The sequence below is a fragment of the Colias philodice genome, chromosome 31, assembly GCF_061535455.1.
Source record: "Colias philodice isolate Cphi_HAF_F1 chromosome 31, ilColPhil1 Martin Lab GWU primary, whole genome shotgun sequence".
NCBI lineage: Eukaryota > Metazoa > Arthropoda > Insecta > Lepidoptera > Pieridae > Colias > Colias philodice.
In genome coordinates, this window is record NC_143116.1 from 4,967,842 (window position 1) to 4,991,737 (window position 23,896).

Genomic DNA, 23,896 nt, shown 5'->3' on the forward strand with positions numbered 1-23,896 from the left:
AACTCATAAATGTTATCTATATACAATAATAAAAGGATATTTTTAAAAATAATTACATTGTTTCTTTTAAATAATATTATGAGAAAATTATATGCAATAACCCAATAATGCTTAGTTTACTGTAGGTAAATATTTTTTTTATTAGTTTTTACCGAAATCATTGATGAACAAACATTTAGTTATTTTTATCCTATCGTAAGATAAAATTACATTTTAATATGTAGGATATATATCTTTTTGTAAGTACGTTCACACATACCTCAGAAAACACTGGATCTTGTTCCGGATTCGTGTAGCCTCTAAACTGTTTTGTCGCTTTCAAATATTCTCTTATTATGTTTATTTTTTCAGCGGGCCGATCTGGAATAAAATATTATAATTATTTGTATTATTCTACAAAATGTACATATTTTTGATAAAAAAATTTGAAATGTCACTCAAGAACAGGTGAACGGATTTTGATTAATTTTTGTTTGTTGAATTATAGAATCATCACTTGTAAAATGAATTAGAGTGTGTTTCTACATGATATATGAATTTTTATGTATTTTACGAATTTTTCAACTTGATTATGATGACTTATTGAGTTTGAGTAGATGGATTTTTTATACTTTGTTGTTGAGTTTGAGTGTGATTAACACATAATTTTGAGTTTGAGTACTATTACCATTTAAGCGATATCGTACATGTGTTTTATTATTATGATTGTGAGTTTGAGTTTGAGTACGATTTAAGTGACTATTGAGTAGATACTCACTGGTTTGGGACAAATAATCCAGCGATCTCTCATCAACGGGGAAATGTGCCACAGTTGCCCCAAACTCGGGGCACATGTTGGCCACAGTTGCCCTATCGGCTATACTTAGGGCAGATACACCGGGACCGAAGAATTCAACGAACTTGCCCACCACACCTAGGGAACGGAGGTGCTGGAAGTGATGAGATTTTGTTGAGTGATACATAATTAAAAAAATAACAAGAATGTTATCAAAATACTTTGCAGAAAGGATGTTAATAAATTATATCGTAAAAAATATAATATAAATTAATTTACAATTTTAACTTTATAAAAATAGACATGCAATTTCTAGGTCATATATTATGTAAAAACATTTTAATATTCCTCTATTCATTTCTTCATTCATTCATTCACAAACCTTAGTAATAGTTATCAGTAGACGTTGCCATAGAGTTCAATTAAAATTTTACTTAATTCATTCATTCAATCAATCATTCATTCCTACAATAACCTTAGTAATAGTCAGTACAATATCATTAGATATAGCCATAGGTTTCAATTTAAAAATATCTTAATTAATTCATTCATTCATTCCTTCAGTCATTCATTCTATCACTTACCTTAGTAATAGTAAGCACAAGGTCAGTAGATATAGCCATAGGCTTCAATTTAAAAATATCTTAAATAATTCATTCATTCCGTCATTCATTCATTCATTCACTCACTAACCTTAGTAATAGTAAGCACAAGGTCAGTAGACGTAGCCATAGGGTTCAATTCCCCACTAAGTTTATATCCCACTACTTTTGGTAGTAACATGCTCGTCGCTTGACCTAACATTACAGCTTCCGCTTCAATACCTGTAAATATAATTTAAAATAATAATTAAAAAATCTATACTTTATATTATAATCTATACTTTAAAAAAGCTAAATAGTTTGTTGGTTTGAACGCGGTAATCTCGGGAACTACTGGTCCGATTTGAAAAATTCTTTCAGTGTTAGATAGCCCATTTATCGAGGAAGGCTATATATCATCACGCTAAGACCAACAGGAGCGGAGCAATGCGGGTTAAACCGCGGAGCACAACTAGTTATTTTAATAAAGAAATACTTAGGATGAGTTAAAATTTGCAAATTTTTGTGACGTTGCAAGGAAAAGTTAGGAAAGATTTGTTTTTTTTTAGTTTGAGTTGGCGTAGAGATTGAGTTCTGTTTGACTATAAGTTAAATATGATATGAGTTTGAGTAAGACTTGAGTTCAACTCACCCCCCGCGCCCCATCCCACGACTCCAAGCCCATTTATCATTGTTGTATGACTGTCAGTGCCAACAACAGAGTCGGGGTATAAAATATCATCCGTGAATACTACGCGCGCTAAATATTCCAAGTTAACCTGAAAAATAAATCAAATCAAGTATAAAAATTAATTGAAATTGAATGATTTAAAATAATAGCCGAAGAGAGAGTTTCTTGCCGGTTCTTCTCTGTAGATACTGCTTTCCGAATCGGTGGTAAATGTTAAAAATATGTAATGACGTTTCAAAAGTGCTTCTAGAAGTAGTCTAATTGAATAAATAAATGTTTGAGTTTGAGTTTGAGCCTTCAAAATTAGTTCTCGAGATACCCGAAAAAAAATATAGTCAAATTAATAAAAGCGTGTAAGAATACAATTTACTCATTATAATTTTCATATTATTATAGGTATAAATTTATATTTATTATAGGTATTAAAAAAAAACATAAATGAAACATGAATGAATGAATGGAAATTACACACTTATAAAAAACACTCTTTCAGAAAAAAACACTCAAAATTTTCATAAGTACAAGTGCAAACAACCTCTTATTTCCAGACGGATCTGATCCTTTATATGGTATCTGATCTTTTATAGACCACATATTGACTTATTTTTTATCATTTTTATAATAAAAATGTAATAAATAGTACAATAAAATATATTTACCTGATGTACAATGCCTGAACCAGGAGGTACTATCATCATATTGTTGAATGCTTGCGCTCCCCACTAGAGAAAAATTGAGTTCATTTAATAAATATCACTACATAGTATAAAACAAAGTCGCTTTCTCTGTCCCTATGTCCATATGTATGCTTAAATCTTTAAAACTACGCAACGGATTTTGATGCGGTTTTTTTTAATAGATAGCGTGATTCAAGAGGAAGGTTTTAGTATATACATAATTTATTAGGTTTTAGACAAAGCGGGCGAAGCCGCGGGCGGTAAGCTAGTATAGAATAATAATATAAATATACTAGCGGTCCGCCCCGGCTTCGCCCGTGGTACATATTTACGTTTTTTCTACATAAAAACCATCCTCGTACTTCAAGGAATATAATAAAAAAAAGAATTATCGAAATCGGTTCAGCCGTTCTCGAGTTATGCGCTTACCAACACATTTTGCGATTCATTTTTATATATAAGACTAAGAAACTCAATAAAATATATGTATTGTAATAATTATCATATAAATAATCTATAATAAAATAAATCGATAGTATTAAAATCTGAACGTCTGTCTGTATGTTACACTTACAGCTAAATTACTGTACTAATTTCGATGAAATTTCGAATAAAAGAGTTAGAACCAGGATCTAAAATAGGCAACTGTTATTATTTGTTTATTATTATAAATAAATGTCATTAATTTTTTTAATTTCTGAAATATTTTTCAATATTTCGCTGTGATAAAAATTTAATACTTCTTTTTTACAGTTGGTTAAAATATACGATAAAATAATGTAAAGACTTACCTTCAAAAATTGGAATCTCTCCTTGTTCCTTTCAAATTCAAGCTCTTGGTTCTTATTTAAAGCATCGGTGCTGAAATTTATTAAAAATTATTAAAATTTATTTTAACTACTAGCGGTCCGCCCCGGCTTCGCCCGTGGTACATATTTCGCAATAAAAGATAGCCTATGTTCTTTCTCAGGGTCTTAAGATTATCTGAGCCAAATTTCATCAAAATCGGTCCAGTAGTTTATGAGCCTATTCATTACAATCAAACAAACAAAGTTTTCCTCTTTATAATATTAGTGTAGACTATTTATTTCATTTATTTTTACTATTATAAAAGTGTTAAAGTTAAAACAATATGTTCTATCTTCTTATTAAATGTATTTTATGTATAAAATTTGAATGAATTATTATGAACTAGCTTTCCACCCGCGGCTTCGTCCGCACAGTCAAAGAAAAACCCGCATAGTTCCCGTTCCCGTGGGATTTCCGGGATAAAACCTATCCTATGTCCTTTCTCGGGTATCAAAATATCTCCATACCAAATTTCATTCAAATTGGTTCAGTAGTTTAAGCGTGATTGAGTAACAGACAGACAGACAGAGTTACTTTCGCATTTATAATATTAGTATGGATGTTAAATATACCTTCTAGAAAAATCAACTTGCACGGAATGATCTATAACCAGATCGGCTGGGCAGATCGGATTGATCTTATCTGGATCACCTCCTAGATCCTTTACAGCATCACGCATCGCTGCGAAATCAACCACTGCCGGTACTCCTGTTAGATCCTGGAATATTTGGAAATTTATTAGTACTTTCTTTATTTTTTTGTTTTATTTTACGCAAGTATTACGCCCGCGGCTTCGCCCGCTTTGTCAAAAAACCAAATAAGTTATATATTAAAACCTTCCTCTTGGATCACTACCTATTAAATCACTATCTATTAAAAAAAACCGCATCAAAATCCGTTGCGTAGTTTAAAAGATTTAAGCATACATAGGGACATAGGGACAGAAAAAGCGACTTTGTTTTATACTATGTAGTGATTATACACTTAGAATTTAAAGACTAACGGATTTGAAACGCGAAAATGTTTTGATGGTCATATAAATTGTTCCGCAATATCAGTAAAGTCAACGAGTAAAGTGCTTAAAATGACGGTATAAATAATATCTATACTATCTATACTTATACTATACAGCTGCAGAGTTTGTTTGTTTGAACGCGCTAATCTCGGGAACTACTGGTCTGATTTGAAAAATTCTTTCGGTGTTAGATAGCCCATTTATTGAGGAAGGTTATAGGCTATATATTATCACGCTAAGACCAACAGGAGCAACACGCGGGTGAAACCGCGGAGCACAGCTAGTCAAATATAAAAAAAAATAAATAAAAATATATACCTGCAGAATAACCCTAGCGGGTTTAAAAGCAACTTCAACATCGTCAGTTTTCTGGTTCACTTCCCAGTTCAATACATTCTCTACATCCTGCGGTAATACTTGAAAACCATCGCAGTTACGAACACATGACTCTAGGAGTACCCTGATGCTGTAGGGCAGACGATCTGGAATGAATGAAGGAACAAATGAATGAATGAATGAATAAAAAGTGTATAATATAAATTCGAATCATCTTTCGCATACCAATACATTTTACACACATATTAGCAACCTTATGCAGGTATTGCAATACAATCATATATTTAAATCACGTACATTAACATTTTACAATAATCATATTAAAAATAACAATAATGAAAAATGATAATATATAATTTAATCTGTCCGGAATTATACATATAATAAAGTGGGTATTTAGATTTATATTGCTTTATCAAAAGAATATAGTCAAAGTATCAGAATGGGGTCTTTTTTATGTTTTCGAACACAAACAAAAAGATAATAATAATGTTGATGAATGAAAATAAGAGCGTGTGTGCAGACTGCCGAGCACACGTGTCAAAAGTGATACTTCTTTGTCAAGATTCAAAGATACCAAAATCGTCTCCTTACTCCATGACGTGACGGTATAGCCATGACGCGACCTTGAAATTTTACTCTCAACACGCCTAAAGAAGTGTCACTTCAAAACAATATACAACTGAATTGAGTATGTCTATTTATTTTGAAGTCAGTTGAAAAAACATTATTTACATTAAAACAACAAGAATATTTATTATACATGTATACTAAGCGCGAAGGGACTTGTAGTTTTGATCACGTAAAAAATACTAAACAAAAAAATAAAGTCAAAAAATTTTTGCTAAATTTTTCCTGAAAATCCATGTTTTCTTCACAGCTTCGCGCAGCTGGCAAATACCGCTTTTCTAATGCGTCTGGAATTTTATAAGTATTTTTTACGTACTCAGCATATGCAAAACTATTACCTCCTTTGAGTTTAGTATACCAACAGTGGGACACCCCTATATTATTACTATTAATTAATTAGCACTAACTATAGTAGAGCCATTTTAATAGGCAACATTTGACAGTTCAACAAAATTCAACAACGTAACCTAGTAACGACGACATAGAATAATATGATATTTCATTTTGTTAGAACTGCACATTTGCTTAACTTTTTTCAATTACGATAACATATTTATAATAATAATGACCGATACAAGTAATTTTAGGATTTGATTTTACTGATAAACCATTCTAAACATAATAAACAATTTCTGATTTAAAGAACTGACGTTGCTACAATTTTGTGTCAATAAACCTTTTTTCTTTTTAAATACCAGAGACGTTACTCTAAAAATCGAAATCTGACATCTAGAATCGAATGCATTGATTACTTGGGAATAAAAATCATCATAAATTATTGACATGTGTTTCAAGTTCGATTGACAAATGTTTCAAGTCCGTATCGATTAATTCACTTTAATCGATGTTTTTAAGCAGGTTGTGGTAACCTGCTTAAAAACATCGATTATAAAGAATGAAGATAAAATATGAAGATAAAATTGATAGACGTCAAATGTTGCCTATTAAATTGGCTCGACAATACTAACATTTGTAGCAATTATTACAATACTTACCATATTTATCTCCAAGTGCGACTACATCATAGTATTTATAAGTCTTTCCGTTAACTTCCAAAGTCTTCAACAACTTGTTGTATGGGTTGTTTGGGACTGCAAATAAAACAGTACTTTAAAAATATGAACTTAATATGTATCTTGTACTTAGGGCAAAAACTTTAAATAGATTAATAATAGTAACAAGTGGATGGCAATGATACCCATTCTGCTATAAAATAATATTCAAAAGGTTAAATTTTAATGAAAAAATACATTATTCTTTTTTTTTTCATTACATTCTGTGTTAAATAAAAAAAAATATGTTCCATGTTTATAAGGTTAGCTTTTTAATTAAATCAAGTCTCATTAGTCATTGCCTATTAAAAATATCTCTCATAAAACATAATTATCAACAGTGAATTGGCAATATTAAATTTAAAAACATTTTTTTTAATTGAATATTTGTACTCCAATAATTAAAATAGTATTAAATATTTCAAAATTAATGGAGTAATTAATTCTACTTCTCTCTGACATAATTTTAACAATTAAAGGGAAAATATTAGAAGACTAATATAATTTACTAATTATAGTTCCGCCTCAAGAATTTAGCAATATGTTTCCTTAATTTCAATATTGTTTAATAATCAATTATTTTTTATCTTTATGCTTCTGTGACATAAAATAGCTATAAAACATCTTTATCTGTGCTAAGGCTATTTTTTTTTTTACTTAAAGTTAGATCAAGGTCTTATCAATGGTTATCATAAAGTAATAAAAATAGATATACTATAAAACTTCTGTTAAATTGTAATAGAAACGAAATTTAGTACAAAACTAATTTACATTTTTATGCATTAATTTATGAAACAAATTTAAATATTAACGCCGACTTTGACCTCCAATACCGAATCGTAATTGATAGTGTACCTTAGGGTTTAAAGGTTAATTGAACATTTTAATCATAGTACCTACATAGTTAAGCAGAAAATAAACATCTTCAATATCAGTTGATAGGTTAAGTGCGATAAATACATTCGATAAACAGAAGTCATGAGATTCCTCTCGCAAAATGATAAGATAAAAGAAAAATAATTTATGCAAGAAAATGAAATGGAATGTTGATAGAATGATTACAGATAGTGCTATTCGAAATTTGAAAAATTAAAAAAAATACGCACCCGCCATGACTCCGTGCTGAAAAGTCACGTATGATTTCGGGATCGTTGCCCACTGAAGTTTTTATCAAATGTTGTAATAACGTCGCGTAAATACCGAACGTACGTCGTGTGATTGTGTGATTTATTCACGCAACTGTCAAGGAAATGTGTCTACCCTACGGTCTACCCGCATTTGACAGTATAGCGATTAGGATTAGATGATGTCATTGACAGTGACATTGACGTTGAACCGAGCGTTGAACCATTTTTATTCTGTGAAAAAAATGAGTAAAACACGGAAAACATAAATATCCAGAAAAAATATATGAAGAGTATATGAAGAAAACTTGATTTAATAGTATATTATTATTTATACTTAATATTATAAAGCTGGAGTTTTTTTTGTTTGTTTGAACGCGCAAATCTCAGAAACTACTGGTCCGATTTGAAAAATTCTTTCACTGTTAGATAGCCCATAGATATCATCACGCTAAGACCAACAGGAGGGGAGCCACGCGGAAACCGCGGGGCGCAGCTAGTTATAAGATATATTTTCTACCTACCCTCCATAATGTTAAAACACGTTTATCAAACAAAAGTTACAAGCAAGAACGTTACATAAACGATGCGAAGTAAACGAATCTACTGCCGTATTTTTCCAGTCACTGAAACAAAATACTGGCAAGTTAAAAAATCAAACTGGTAATATTTACCATCATCATCAGCGCTGTTTAGTAGGTTAAAATATTATATTGTTCTGAATTTCTATAGCGACTCTTATATCTTCTAACAAATTTTAAGAATGGATGTAATAATAGTTACTCAGAATTAGGAATTAACATTTATTACGTTTCGAACATCTCTATTTCTTAAATAAACACATTCGTGCGAATAGAGAGCTGAATAGGTAGGCAAATTACAGACACAATTGTATAAACAGGATGAAAAAGGATAAAGGAAAGGAAAAATATTATGCATGTTCACCTTTGTTATTTGCACGAATGTGTTTATTTAGGAAATTTTAGAAGGGAAATAGACCCCGTTTTCCAATTACAGCACTAGAGCGCATTATGCGGCATAATGCGTAACGTTGAATGTTCCAACTACAGCAACGCTTCGCACAATCGAGCACTAGAAAAAGTAATGCACGTGAATTGATGCGTGCAATCGATTTATCGTTAGGGCGTATTCAGAAAGAAAGCTTGAAACTTATAAGCGCTTATCGGCGCTTGTCATGTTCATATATTTTCCTGCGCGGGTTACCAGCACTGACAGGAAAATATATGAACATGACAAGCGCCGATAAGCGCTTATAAGTTTCAAGCTTTCTTTCTGAATACGCCCTTAGTAATTATTAATTGTTGGAAAAAAATTTAAAGCTTTCATTTCATTGTAGTTTTTTCGAAATAATCAAAGTTAATTCAAATTGTGTTAAAAAGGTTTGTAGGACGCCCTGCGGCGCGTTGGACTGACGACTTAAAGAAGGTGGCCGGCATTGGGTGGATGCGATATGCAGAAGAACGGGAAAAGTGGCGAGATCTGGGAGAGGCCTACGTTCAGCAGTGGACGGGAATAGGCTGATGTGATGATGTGATGGTGTTAAAAAAATAAATATAAGCATGGATGAAGCTACAAACATTGAAAAAAATGTTAATGAAATAATCAAAATCCAAATTACTTTAAAAAATAACCGTAAATATTTTTCAACCAATTATTATGTATACCACTTTATTTACACATTAATGAGGTTATTGCTAACTCTATGAAATTTTTTTTTCAACACTGAACTTAGCGCTACCTGCTGGTACGTTTCACGTTCCAATTAAGCATCAGCATAATTCGGCATTGTGCGGCACTGAGTCGCATTATGCTCTGTAATTGGAAAAAAGCCAGAGATTTTCTGAACGTGTCTTAACCCTGTCACACTGACAAACTTCATATTTTAACTGACATACAAGTGAAGTTTAAAAAAATCCGTTGTGTTTTTATTGTTATCGTGTTTTTTACGCATTTTACGTATATTAATTATTATTTTAAGTGCAAAAATGGCTTCTTTTGATTTAAACGCAATAAGTTCAGCATTAAATGACCCAGGAAGAACCGTGAGCGGTGTAGATTTTTCTGGAAGATCGCTAAAATTGGACACCGAGCAAGATGGTTTGTAGCTTTCTTCTTGTTATTTGTTTGCAAATAATTAGGTTTAGAAACGTTTACAGCTTTATATGTTAAAATATATTCATATTATTTAATGCAGTCTATAAATTATTGGCGGGAAGCTTTATTATTTGTTACATAACCTCAAATTCATGGGCATCCCAACATTTTTTTTGTACGAAATACAAAATGTCATGGTATTATTTAATATTTACTGTTTGTTGCGATTATTGTTATTTTTATTTGATAGTATTGGTTTAAGCTATGACTTAACTACATTTATAGTACAAATTTAACAAACTTTGCTTTTTTTTTATACATTCAGCGAAACCGATAATCGACGCAATCAACGCTTGTCCCAATCTCCAATACCTAACACTTACGGGTAACACGCTTGGTGTCGCCGCTGCGAAGGCGATCGCTAAAGCTCTAGAGAATCACCCAGAGTTGAAGACGGCGAGGTTCTCAGATATGTTCACGGGGAGAATGAAGACAGAGATACCGCCAGCGTTGGTGAGTTTAATGTTGTGTAATTTTTGTCTGATTGAATGTGTTGATCTCAGAAACTACAAAAAATTACTCAACCTGTTTAGTGTTTGATATCTTTTATTTGTTAACTCATTAACAACTAGCGGTCCGCCCCGGCTTCGCCCGTGGTACATATTTCACAATCAAAGGTAGCCTATGTTCTTTCTCAGGGTCTAAAGATTATCTGTGCCAAATTTCATCAAAATCGGTCCAGTAGTTTATGCGTGAAAACCATACATACATACATACATACATACAAACCTTTCCTCTTTATAATATTAGTATAGAAGGTATATATCAATGGTAACATAAGCGTTATACAATTACAGTTTATATAATTTATATGCACAATAATTAAATATGAAATTGGATAAATCTTCAAATTTTTATTGATATCAAAGGCTTTATATTTGCGTCATTTTTAAATTATTATATAACATTTCAGAGTCTCCCTGTGCACTAAATAATATTAACTGTACATTTATAAACTAGGTAGTAATTTTTTTCGAAAAAGTCGTATTTTTTGTCAATTTTACATTCTTTGAAAATATTTATAAACTAGCTTTCCGCCCGCGGCTTCGCCCGCATTTTCAAAGATAAACCCGCATAGTTCCCGTTCCCGTGGGATTTCCGGGATAAAACCTATCCTATGTGTTAATCCAAGTTACCCTCTATATGTGTGCTAAATTTCATTGTAATCGGTTCAGTAGTTAGTAGTTTTTACGTGAAAGAGTAACAATCATCCATACATCCATACATCCATACAAACTTTCACATTTATAATATTAATTAAGATTACGCACAATTATAAATAGTATAATAAATAACTTATTTAAAATCTTTTAGGCGCTTGATTGCAAGTCTTTACTCGCTAGACATAATGTCTAAACACTAACAAACTTTTGCCTATAAACATTTGAGTTAACAGGATAAATAAATACATTTTCAAACTTTCGTATTCACAATAATACCAAACTGAATATACAATTATTGTTTCAGTCGGCTCTAGGCGACGGTATGATACAAGCAGGCGCTCGGCTCATATCACTAGATTTAAGTGACAACGCATTTGGACCTATCGGTGTGGAAGGTCTCGCGAAACTATTGCAGAGTGACGTGTGTTCGCAGCTACAGGTATGTTTTATTTTTAACTAGATTTCCACCCGCGGCTTTGCCCATTTTGTCTAACAGATATTTATAGCGCGATCTTTAATTGAATGAATTAATCCATACTATCCATACTATACTTTTATACTATTGAAATGAAATGAAATGAAATAAATTTATTTGTCCATTTTATGTTTAACAATTTATGAACGATAGTGGATCCCAAACATAGTGAAATACTTGTGTCTTGGGACCCTGAGTTCCGCTTCTTGGTTATATACATATGTTATGGATAGTAGAAAGTTAACAAGTAGGTAAATAATCTAATGTAATGGAAGTTAATACAATTAATAAAAAATAAAAGAAAAATATTTCCATACTAATATTATAAATGCGAAAGTAACTCTGTCTGTCTGTCTGTTACTCAATCACGCCTAAACTACTGAACCAATTTTCATGAAATTTGGTATGGAGATATTTTGATACCCGAGAAAGGACATAGGCTACTTTTTATCCCGGGAAAATGATGTAATACCGGAAATCCCACGGGAACGGGAACTATGCGGGTTTTTCTTTGACTGCGCGGGCGAAGCCGCGGGCGGAAACCTAGTGAAGGAATAAATTAATGCGTGAATGCATGAATCTTAATCTTAATACTATTATAAAGGCGAAAGTTTGTATGGATGTATGGATGTATGGATGTATGGATGTATGGATGTTTGTTACTCTTTCACGTAAAAACTACTGAACCGATTACAATGAAATTTAGCACACATATAGAGGGTAACTTGGATTAACACATAGGATAGGTTTTATCCCGGAAATCCCACGGGAACGGGAACTATGCGGGTTTTCCTTTGAAAATGCGGGCGAAGCCGCGGGCGGAAATCTAGTTATTAAATAAATGGCTGAACGAAAAAAATGAAATTAATGAATAATGTACAATACTCTACTGTTCTGAATAAAAAAAATGAAATCTTTTACACATAATTATTGCACGCCTCATAAGCGAAGCGTTGAGGTGGGTACTACTGTCACTTCGCGCAAAACATCTGATTTTTCAAACTTAAAATGTCTTTATGTATCATACATTGCACTTGTAAGATAATACATACACACACATATTAAGAAAAAACACTATTTTTAACGTTCATGATATTTTTGATGTCATTTTTGTTATTTAAACTAGTTAAAAAACAGTTTAAAAAAGTTCTGTCTTGGACGTCCGTGTGTCTGTATGATCCTTTTTCTTGTTAACACGATAGCGACCGAAATACTTTACTAATCGAGTTTTTTTTTTCTCTTACGCTTGAGTATGCTCAGGAATAGAACCCTTTCATTTTTCAGGGTCTGATTCGATGTGGTTTAATTGTTATTAAATAAACAAAAATAATAATTAATAAATATTTATTAAAAAAAAATTATGAGGCGTGCACTTTTGGATTTTCCAAATTATTTTAATTTCCATACTTTCAAGAGTTACAACTAAACATCAACAGTTTAGGTATAACAGGCGGACAGTTATTGGCCAAAGCCCTATCAGCTAGTGCTAGTCCAAAGAAATTAAATATATTTATAGCTGGATCTATGAATAAATGAATGCGTGAATAAATAATTGAATGAATGAATGAACGACGTGAATGAAGAAATGAACGAATTAAACATACTATATAATATAAAAAATGGACTACAATAAATTGTTCTAAATATTATTTTTTCCATACTTTCAGGAATTACGACTAAACAACAACGGTTTAGGTATAACAGGTGGACGGCTTCTGGCCAAGGCTCTATCAGCTAGTCCAAAGAAATTAAAGATATTCATAGCTGGTAGAAATAGATTGGAGAATGATGGGGCTACTGCGTTGGCTGGTGTATTTCAGGTAATCTTTATATATATAAAATTCTCGTGTCACAATGTTAGTCTGCATACTCCTCCGAAACGGGTGGACCGATTCTCATGAAATTTTCTGTGCATATCGGGTAAGTCTGAGAATCGGCCAACATCTATTTTTCATGTACCACGGGCGAAGCCGGGGCGGGCCGCTAGTAGTTTTATAATTTTTTGTCTTTAATAATGTTATAAAGACATTCGGTTTTACCCGCAGTGCTTTTAATTCATTTGGATTTCACGAAAAAAATATTTACTCTTTTTGATCTTTTTGATTGATAACAGTTTCTTTTTTGACTTATTTATTTTGTTGGATTTTACATATTATGTACTAGCTTTCCGCCTGCGGCCTCGCCCGCGTTTTCAAAGAAAAACCCGCATAGGTAGTTCCCGTTCCGGTAGGATTTCCGGGTTTAACCTAGCCTATGTTGCTCAGTGAAGATGCAGCTTTCTAATGGTGAAAGAATTTTTGAAATCGGTCCAGTAGTTTATGCGTGAAAACCATACATACATACATACATAATTACAAACCTTTCCTCTTTATAATATTAGTATAGAAGTATAGATTCACGAATTAAACACGTTCTAACATAATTTGCACCCAATTTTCTACCACCTTTTTTCACAGAACATGGGAACGCTAGAAGAGATTGCCATGCCTCAAAACGGTATATACCACGTGGGTATAGCTGCCCTATCGGAAGCATTTAAACAGAACCCGGGACTTTCTTGTTTGAATCTAAACGATAATACCATTGGACCGAAGGGCGCAGCGGCTATCGCTATGGCGCTGCCTAAGTAAGTAATTTAATTTATATGAAGTATTATTTTTTTTTATTTTAAATAGATGGGAGAATGTGGTAAGAGAGGAAATAAAGAGCATGTGTGCACACGTGTCAGAAGTGAAACTTCTTTGGCAATATTCAAAGATATTAGGTAGATGAGAATATTCGGTGAGAAAGAAAAAAAAGAGCATGTGTGCCGATCACACGTGGCAGAAGTGAAACTTCTACCGAAATCGTCACCTTACTCCATGACGTGACGGTATTGTCATGACGCGACCTTAAAATTATAGTCTCAACTTTAAACAATGCATGTATATTTACACATACATGAATAGCGAACAAAAATACTTTGTATGCAGTCATGATTTTAAAGTTAAATAAATAAAAAAGAACCCGGGTCTTTCATGTTTGAATCTAAACGATAATACTATTGGACCGAAGGGTGCTGCGGCGATTGCTATGGCACTGCCTAAGTAACTAATTTAATTTATATGAAGTATTATTAATTTTATTTTTAAATAGATGAGAGAGATAAAAAAAGAACATGTGTGCCGATCACACGTGTCAGAAGTGAAACTTCTTTGGTAAAATACATAGATGCTTAAGTCGCCTTATTCCGTGACGTGGCGGTATTGTCATGACGCGACCTTAAAATTATAGTCTCAACTTAAAACATTGCATGTATATTATACTAGCGGTCCGCCCCGGCTCCGCCCGTGGTACCTACATGTTTAAACTATCCTATCTCTCAAGTTGGATCGAACTGCACATGGTGTGCGAATTTTATTATAATCGGTTAAGTGGTTTAGGAGTCCATTGAGGGCAAACATTGTGACACGAGATTTATATATATTAAAGATATGCATTTGTAATACATCAATCTCCAAACAAAATTAAAACACTGTTTTTGCAATTTGTTCACAGATTGAAGAATTTGAAATCAATCAATTTTGGAGATTGTTTATTGAAGAGCAAAGGGGCTAGTGCACTCGCTAAGGGATTGAAGGAACATTGTGTACAACTAGAGGTTAGTATTTAATATTTATATATAAAGCATACAAGCGGTCCGCCCCGGCTTCGTCCGGTACATGTTCTAAAGTTTTCTCTCCATAGAAACAATATAACAAAAAGAATAACCGAAATCGGTTCAGCGGTTCTCGAGTTTTGCGCTTACCAACACATTTAGCGATTCATTTTTATTAAAAACTAGCTTTCCACCTGCGGCTTCGCCCGCGTTTTCAAAAAAAACCCGCATAGTTCCCGTTCCCGTGGGATTTCCGGGATAAAACCTAGCCTATGTCACTCAGAAATGATGTAGCTTTCCAACAGTGAAAGAATTTTTCAAATCTGCCAAGTAGTTTCGGAGCCTATTCAATTCATACAAACAAACAAACAAACAAAAAATCAAACCTTTCCTCTTTATAATATTTGTATAGACTAGCGGTCCGCCCCGGCTTCGCCCGTGGTACATATTTACGTTATCTCCACATAAAAACCATCCTCGTACTTCAAGGAATATTATAAAAAAAAGAATAACCGAAATCGGTTCAGCCATTCTCGAGTTTTGCGCTTACCAACACACTAGTGTCGAAATATTTAATATTGGCGAGCTATTGCCACAGTGTCGAACTATAAGCGAACAAATATCTAATCCATTTAATATTATAAATGCGAAAGTAACTCTGTCTGTCTGTCTGTTACTCAATCACGCCTTAACTACTGAACCAATTTGCATGAAATTTGGTATAGAGATATTTTGATACTCGAGAAAGGACACCTTTTATTGCGAAATATGTACCACGGGCGAAGCCGGGGCGGACCACTAGTAGCTAATAATATTTAAATGATCCCTATAAAATTATAATAATTCTAATAAAAATATCTTTTTTCAGTCACTAGACATCAGTCACAACGAAATAGGCAGCAACGCTTGTATGGAAGTTGTCGAAGCATTGGGCTCTCTGCCCGATTGTACTGAACGCTTGAGCAGAGTGGTGTTAGCCGGTGAGTTACAATATATACTAATACTAGTGGTCCGCCTCGGCTTCGCCCGTGGTTTGTTTACATCCTACACATGTTTATATCCTATCTCTCAAGTTGGATCGAACTGCACATGGTGTGCGAATTTTATTATAATAATCGGTTAAGTGGTTTAGGAGTCCATTGAGGACAAACATTGTTACACGAGATTTATATATATTAAAATTATAAAGCTGAAGAGTTTGTTTGTTTGAACGCGCCAATCTCTGGAACTACGGTCCTATTTAAAAAATTCTTTCGGTGTTATATAGCCCATTTATCGAGGAAGGCTATAGGCTTATATATTACACGTTAAGAGCAACAGGAGGAGAGGACTGCGGGTATAACCGCGAAGCACAGCTAGTAATAAATAAATATATATAAAACTGGCTGTGGCCCGCGGTTTCACCCGCATTGCTCCGCTCCTGTTGTTCTTAGTGTGATGATATAAATGGGATTAATTCCTCGATAAATGGGACAGAAAAAGCAAATTTGTTTTATATTTGTATTTCTTGTATTAATTTATCTCAAATATTATAAAGCTGAAGAGTTTGTTTGTTTGAACGCACTAATCTCAGGAACTACGGTCCGATTTAAAAAAATCTTTCAGTGTTAGATAGCCCATTTATCGAGGTAGGCTATAGGCTATACATATAGCATCACGCTAAGACCAACAGGAGCGGAGCAATACGGGTGAAACCGCGCGGCACAGCTATTTATAAATAATATAATAATAAAAAAAGCCGGGTTGCACTGGGGGAGTGCCGGCAGAAGTGAAAACTTGATTATTAACGTTGAGCATGTTTGATATTTTGGAATGGTATCCGTCTTACGCTTTTTCGATCAGGTCACGTGTCCTGACGCGAGTTTAAGATTTTATACCCATTACAGAAAAAGTGCTCAACGCCGCTAAAGAAGTTTTCACTTCAAAAACATTTAATTCACAGGTAACAGTCTAGGCGGTGCTGCGAATAAGAAAACTATAAGGGACAAACTGGGTCCGTCCGCTGAGTTGAGTGATGGTGAGGGAAGCGAGGAGGAATGTGAGTTTGTTTGTTTTATTTATTTATTTATTTATTTAGGACAACTTACAAAACATTAAAACCATTAAATGATTACAGATAAAAAAGATACAAATAGATAGCCGAGTGTTGTTTTAATTACAAGTTGCCACGGCTTGTTAATCGACAATAAAAAAATATACGATTTATTATATAAAATGAATATTTTGATTATTAACATAGTCATTTGATGTAAAAATATATTAACTAGCGCTTCGCCCCGGCTTCGCCTGTAGTACATGTTTACGTTTTCTCCCATAAGAACCATCAATTAACGAAATCGGTTCAGCCGTTCTCGAGTTATGCGCTTACCAACACATTTTGCGATCCGATTTTTATATTATAGATAACAAGAGGGTATTTGGGAAAAAAGTGAATGGTTCAACGATTATCGATTGTAATAATGTGACAAAATATCTATGAGTTTTTCTTTTACACAGCATATCCACTTTCACCTAAAATACATACATATTTATTATTATTTATTTCCCTTACAGATGTATCGGACTCAGATTCCGAAGAATCAGATGAATCTGAGGACAATTCTGAAGACAGTGCGACAGAGGACGCACAGCACATGGACACAGTTAGTGATATAGTACGAGATGTTATACTGGACGATTCTGGTAATTATTTAGAATAGAAACATTTTTTCTTAAAAAAATAGTAGTAGATATTATAATAAATTTGGTCTAGGTACTAAAAATATAATACATCAGCTGTCTTATTACAAAAATATAATGAATCACCTGTCTTATTACAAGAATATAATACACCAGCTGTCTTATTACAAAAATATAATGCATCAGCTGTCTTATTACAAGAATATAATACACCAGCTGTCTTATTACAAAAATATAATGCATCAGCTGTCTTATTACAAAATTATAATGCATCAGCTGTCTTATTACAAAAATATAATGCATCAGCTGTCTTATAACAAAATTATAATGCATCAGCTGTCTTATTACAAAAATATAATGCATCAGCTGTCTTATAACAAAATTATAATGCATCAGCTGTCTTATTACAAAAATATAATGCATCAGCTGTCTTATAACAAAATTATAATGCATCAGCTGTCTTATTACAAAAATATAATGCACCAGCTGTCTTATTACAAAAATATAATGCATCAGCTGTCTTATTACAAAAATATAATGCATCAGCTGTCTTATTACAAAATTATAATGCATCAGCCGTCCAATTACAAAATTATAATGCATCAGCCGTCCAATTACAAAAATATAATGCATTAGCTGTCTTATTACAAAATTATAATGCATCAGCTGTCTTATTACAAAAATATAATGCATCAGCTGTCTTATTACAAAATTATAATGCATCAGCCGTCTCATTACAAAAATAGAATGCATCAGCCGTCTTATTACAAAAATAGAATGCATCAGCCGTCTTATTACTAAATTATAATGCATTACCTGTCTTATTACAAGAATATAATACACCAGCTGTCTTTTTACAAAAATATAATGCATCAGCTGTCTTATTACAAAATTATAATGCATCAGCCGTCTAATTACAAAAATATAATGCATTAGCTGTCTTATTACAAAATTATAATGCATCAGCTGTCTTATTACAAAATTATAATGCATCAGCTGTCTTATTACAAAAATATAATGCATCAGCCGTCCAATTACAAAAATATAATACATCAGCTGTCTTATTACTAAATTATAATGCATCAGCTGTCTTATTACAAGAATATAATACATCAGCCGTCTTATTATAAAATCTTAAATCTTAATTGTCTACATGGTTTAATGTTAAAACATGGTTTAAGGTTTTTGAAATCGGTCCAGTAGTTTCTGAGATAAGCGCGATCAAACAAACTCAACAGTTTTATATTTTAAGTATTTATAAAATAGGTGAATTTGTTATTTGTGGTTGAAAAATTTTTTTTAGAAAAATCGGAAGGTACTGAAGTGACAGGAGAAAAGATCACAAATTAAAATATATATTTATATGTAGTAGAAAACATACATATAGATAGCTATACAGGGTGTAATCGTTAAGTGTGCACACAGCACACGCGATTATTCCGTAATTATTGCAGATATCAAAAAACTTTAAATTGATATCGAAAGTACTTAACCTAATGAGTAAAATGGTAAGTTTTTAAAAATAAAAGAGCTTTCGATGTAAAATTTTTGGATATTTCCCGTTTTACTTTTAAAAAGTTATAATTGTCATTTTACTCATTAGGCTTTCGATATCAGTTTAAAGTTTTTTGATATCTGCAATAGTTACGGAATAATAGTCTGTGCACACTTAACGATTACACCCTGTATAGTTATAACATTTTCTATTGGAATTTTCTTTTCATTTCATTTTCTATTGCATTAATTAATTGTTTTTTTCAGGTGTAGAAGAAGTTGAATCAGATGTGGGTAGATTCATAAAAGAACCAACACTGGAAAACCTACACAAGTTAGGACCAGACGCGGCAAAACTTATTGATGTGCATTTTCAGGTATTCATATTTTATTAACTACCCGCATTGCTCCGCTCCTGTTGGTCTTAGCGTGATGATATATAGCCTATAGCCTTCCTCGATAAATGGGCTATCTAACACCGAAAGAATATTTCAAATCGGACCAGTAGTTCCTGAGATTAACGCGTTCAAACAAACAAACTCTTCAGCTTTATAATATTATTATAGATAAATGATTGATTGATCTCGACGTTAGATAAAGAAATTTCACTTCAATAAAAAAATATCTATATGCGAAAATGTGTTTGTTTATTTGTCTTTGCAACGGAGAGAAGTTACGATATATTATGATATTTGCGTATTGTAATAGCTTAGAGGCAAGAGGCTTCTTTTTACAACAGTAAAACATCTATTGCAACGTAAATATTGACAGCTTAAAAAAATAAAAAAAATGTGTGCGTGTACTAGTGTACACACGTAAGAAGTGAAACTTCTTTATGACCTTATTTTTCAAAAAATAATTTACTATATGCAACTTTACAGAAATACGTCGAATCACGCGTGGTAGGGATAAGAAAAAGATGGCGCGTAACGGAAAAATGTCACGCGTAACGAAAAAATTTTACACTAATTTTTTTCCAACCTATAAAGAAGTTTCACTTCAAATATTCTTATATTATCTTCAATTTAATGCTATAGAACTTTTCAGTCGATCCACGACCAAGAGAGCCTAATACAAGCCTATGTAGAAGCCCTATGTTGTGTATCTGGTCTGTCCAAAGAGAGTCCGACAGCGGCTCGAGTTGCAAGGGACCTGTGTCCTATGTTGATAGCAAGGGCTAAACAGCAGTGGTTGTTAGCGAACACTGTTCTGGCCGCTTTACAACTTATTAAGGTGAGAAAAATGCGAAAAACGACTAAAAACACGACAAAACGGGTAAAAAATCGTTAAAAATGACAAAAAATGGGGAAAATTGGCTCAAAATGCAGAAAAACGTGGGGAAAATTCGTTAAAAATGGGGAAAACCTAAATTAAAAAGTAAAAAATAAATTGATTTATTTAATTATCCGACCACTTAAACAGTTAATGTATGAAAATTCATTTTTCAGAAAACAGTAAAAATAACATTTTCTTTCAATTATTTTTCTAGTTGTTCCTCATCTAACTGCTTACATAAATCTATAACGGCCTTACTAATAAAAAGTTAAACAATGGATAAATTTCTACCATTTTCTACCATTGCTGTCCTGCTCTTGCTCACATGAATCATAAAAACAAGACAGGTTATTGCAATAACTAATCCATTGCAAAGCGAATGGGTAACATTTTATTAGTAAGACCGTTAAGCAAGATTTTTCAGAAAACACAAAAAAAACTATTTATTTAATGTAATTTTCTTTTTACAGTCAGAAAACAAAAACTACAAAATACGATGGAGCGTGCCCCCTTGTTACAGCATTATCGCATCACAAATAGACGCTACATACTTTCCCGCGGCTTTGCGTGACACTTTAAGGTTCTTTATAAGTAGCAAATTGGAAGTTTTGGCGCCAGAAGTTAGAGCGGCTGTGGAAATGTACCCTAATTTGTATACTTGAATAAAATTTTAAGGAATATTTGTGTTTTATTTATAAGCCCTTTGAGTTTGTATGTTTGGTAATTTTTTATCTGGAATCGCTATACTACAAAAGGGTTTCGAATCCCGCAAATCGATTTTTGGATTCTCAAAAAAATTTACAAAATGATAAACATTTAAATGTTTTAATTAAAGTTCTTATCCTATTACAAGTTATGGTAATTCAATAAAATCGTTAAAATACGTATTACTACGGTGTATATGTCGATTGTCGCAGTCAAATTGAATTATTTTGCCGTTTACAAATGCTCGGCATTTTTTGTAAAATACTGAGGATTTACTTTTTCCAAAATTCTACAAAAAAACGGTGGCGACGGAGCCCCACTTCGTGGCTCCTATTTGTGTGTAGTTTTAAAAACACGAACCATATTCTATTAGTCCATGCACGAACCTAACCTAACACTAGAAAAATTTCTGATTACGAATTCTCGACATATTACAAAATGCCGAGCTTTTGTAAACGGCGAAATAATACAAATTGCCTGCGACATATATAACATGATTTCCTTTTGTCTATATAGATTTTTAATCAAAGTTTTGTTAATACTTTGTTATTTTACCTTCATAAAAAGTGAAAGTTCTTTAAATCTTAAGATATAATATAAATTGTATATAAATTAAGAAATCTTGACAATGTGTAATATTACCTACTTTTTGGGGTTCTGTTTCACGAATATATCGATCAAGAAATCGATAATATATCGATATTATATCTTTTTTATGTCAAGTTATGCTTTTGCTGAACGCATCTGTAATAAATTGACAGTTTGACTTTGACACTTGATCATTGATGAATAATATAAATACAAAAACATAACCTAAAAATTTAATATGAAAATCCAATTGCATACTTTTATTTATTATTAAACCATAGGTATGTGAACTTTGGGTAGGTAATTTAAAATAAATTTCACATTACGTTGTAAGTATTGCATTCATGCATTAAGATTATTATCCTAACAATTTTACATAATATTGAATAACATTACCTATTTTTATATTTAAAATAGTTTATGAACCCATGTACATACAATAAAATATCATTTTAAATGAAATTGCTATTCGTATTACTTATATCATTTGCAATATTATAAACATAGCACATATTATTTTTTATTTACTGTCTTTTTGTCTTTGAATCACAATTACGAACCTTTTATTGACTTATATCTTTTTGATTCGTGAATTTTACAACCAGCTTACAATTTTACATCACGCTACAACCAGCAGGAACAGAGCACTGAGCAATGTGGGTAAAACCGCGGGGCACAGCTAGTATTATATATTAATAGGCTCAAATCATATGTCTGTTCTCAGTTTTCCATCTATCTTTGTACAAAATTTCATCCAAATTGGTTCAGTGGTTTACATGAAGAGACAGACAGATAAAGTAGGTATATTATTTTATTTGATTTCTTTTCAGTTTAATTATTTGAGTAAACAATGGGTACTTTAAAATTCCAACTACACTTTGCTGGTGGGGCAGAGTTGCTATTCGACAAAATAAAGAAAAGAGAGATTGAGTTGCCAGCGCTAAAAAAGTATTTCCCAGATTGCCAGAATGAAAAATGGAGGATACGGGAGTTGCTAGTTTGGTTAAAAGATAATTTGTTGAAGGAGCGACCTGAGTTATTTCTTCAGGTAATTACTACATATTTTTTAGGTTATATCTGTATACTAGATGTGCCGCGCGGTTTTACCCGCATTGCTCCGCTCTTGTTGGTCCTAACGTGATAATATATAGCGTATAGCCTTCCTCAATAAATGGGCTATCTAACACCGAAAGAATTTTTCAAATCGGACCAGTAGTTCCCGAGATTAACGCGTTCAAACAAACAAACTCTTCAGCTTTATAATATTAGTATAGATTACTAATCTCAGGAACTACTGGTCCGATTTGAAAAATTCTTTCGGTGTTAGATAGCCCATTTATCGAGGAAGGCTATAAGCTATATATCATCACGCTACGACCAACAGGAGTGGAGCCACGCGAGTGAAACCGCGCGGAGCAGATAGTAAATTATATATGTTAGAGTACAAAAATATATTTTTGTTTACAGGGTGACTCAGTACGACCTGGTATTCTTGTTCTAATAAATGATGCCGACTGGGAGTTATTTGGTGAACTCGATTATGAACTACAGGAAAATGATGTTATAATGTTCATATCCACTTTGCATGGCGGTTGAATAAATTATTTTTATTTATTTGTGTTTAATTTTTTATATTTGGTAGAATGTTGATACTAGTTCTATGAACAAGATCACAGTAAAAACGATCATCCCCTATTGTTACACCTATGAGAAAAATCAATTAGGTTATATTTTTTTCTCGAAATTTCATCAAAATCGGTGCAGTAGTTTAGCCCTGAAAGTGTCGGACAGATAGACTGGCTATAATATTTAGTATAAGCATTTATGGAAACGTGATTTACATTTGAAATAATTTTCAAATTCAGTATTACTACATTCGTAAATTACTAGCTGTGCCCCGCGGTTTTACCCGCATTGCTCTGTTCCAGTTGGTCTTAGCGTGATGATATATAGCCTGTAGCCTCGATAAATTGGC

At 32.6% G+C, this 23,896-nt stretch overlaps 3 protein-coding genes across 5 annotated transcripts in view; 2 read left to right on the forward strand and 1 right to left on the reverse strand.

Annotated features, from left to right (window-relative positions):
- Positions 1–7,880, reverse strand: part of LOC149475273 (cytoplasmic aconitate hydratase-like) — a 30,699-nt gene extending 22,819 nt beyond the window's left edge. The window contains exons 1-10 of the mRNA XM_089713717.1: positions 7,713–7,880; positions 6,550–6,645; positions 4,907–5,070; positions 4,146–4,291; positions 3,516–3,585; positions 2,707–2,769; positions 2,009–2,135; positions 1,469–1,599; positions 758–929; positions 260–360 (exon numbers count right to left, since the gene is read on the reverse strand). Of these exons, the coding sequence (XP_089569843.1) occupies positions 260–360; positions 758–929; positions 1,469–1,599; positions 2,009–2,135; positions 2,707–2,769; positions 3,516–3,585; positions 4,146–4,291; positions 4,907–5,070; positions 6,550–6,645; positions 7,713–7,719 (1,077 nt within the window). The 5' untranslated portion in view covers positions 7,720–7,880. The remainder of the gene's footprint in view (positions 1–259; positions 361–757; positions 930–1,468; positions 1,600–2,008; positions 2,136–2,706; positions 2,770–3,515; positions 3,586–4,145; positions 4,292–4,906; positions 5,071–6,549; positions 6,646–7,712) is intronic.
- A 1,751-nt stretch (positions 7,881–9,631) lies between these two features.
- On the forward strand, positions 9,632–21,308 carry LOC149475274 (ran GTPase-activating protein-like). The gene is made up of 12 exons (XM_089713608.1): positions 9,632–9,848; positions 10,171–10,358; positions 11,373–11,507; positions 13,211–13,363; positions 14,000–14,169; positions 15,081–15,183; positions 16,049–16,160; positions 17,123–17,218; positions 17,734–17,862; positions 19,621–19,730; positions 20,401–20,586; positions 21,099–21,308. Exons 1-12 carry the CDS (start codon positions 9,737–9,739, stop codon positions 21,288–21,290), a joined length of 1,686 nt encoding a protein of 561 aa, XP_089569734.1. The 5' UTR covers positions 9,632–9,736; the 3' UTR covers positions 21,291–21,308.
- Positions 21,309–22,108: 800 nt separating this feature from the next.
- Positions 22,109–23,535, forward strand: Urm1 (Ubiquitin-related modifier 1). 3 transcript variants are annotated; one of them, XM_089713980.1, is made up of 3 exons: positions 22,109–22,250; positions 22,752–22,969; positions 23,389–23,535. In XM_089713980.1, the coding sequence occupies exons 2-3, from the start codon at positions 22,772–22,774 to the stop codon at positions 23,515–23,517; spliced, it is 327 nt and encodes a 108-aa protein (XP_089570106.1). In that variant the 5' UTR covers positions 22,109–22,250; positions 22,752–22,771; the 3' UTR covers positions 23,518–23,535. The 3 variants fall into 3 exon arrangements, with proteins under 3 accessions (XP_089570106.1, XP_089570108.1, XP_089570107.1); XM_089713982.1 differs by having other exon boundaries at positions 22,129–22,202; XM_089713981.1 differs by having other exon boundaries at positions 22,138–22,217.
- Positions 23,536–23,896: the final 361 nt, after the last annotated feature.

Excerpts from the sequence above, each read along its gene's own strand:
- LOC149475274 (XM_089713608.1), top strand. The coding sequence starts at position 9,737 with ATGGCTTCTTTTGATTTAAACGCAATAAGTTCAGCATTAAATGACCCA. Across the intron at positions 11,508-13,210 it reads ACGTGTGTTCGCAGCTACAG|GAATTACGACTAAACAACAA; the intron begins GTATGTTTTATT and ends CCATACTTTCAG. Across the intron at positions 14,170-15,080 it reads ATCGCTATGGCGCTGCCTAA|ATTGAAGAATTTGAAATCAA; the intron begins GTAAGTAATTTA and ends ATTTGTTCACAG.
- Urm1 (XM_089713980.1), top strand. The coding sequence starts at position 22,772 with ATGGGTACTTTAAAATTCCAACTACACTTTGCTGGTGGGGCAGAGTTG. Across the intron at positions 22,970-23,388 it reads GACCTGAGTTATTTCTTCAG|GGTGACTCAGTACGACCTGG; the intron begins GTAATTACTACA and ends TTTTGTTTACAG.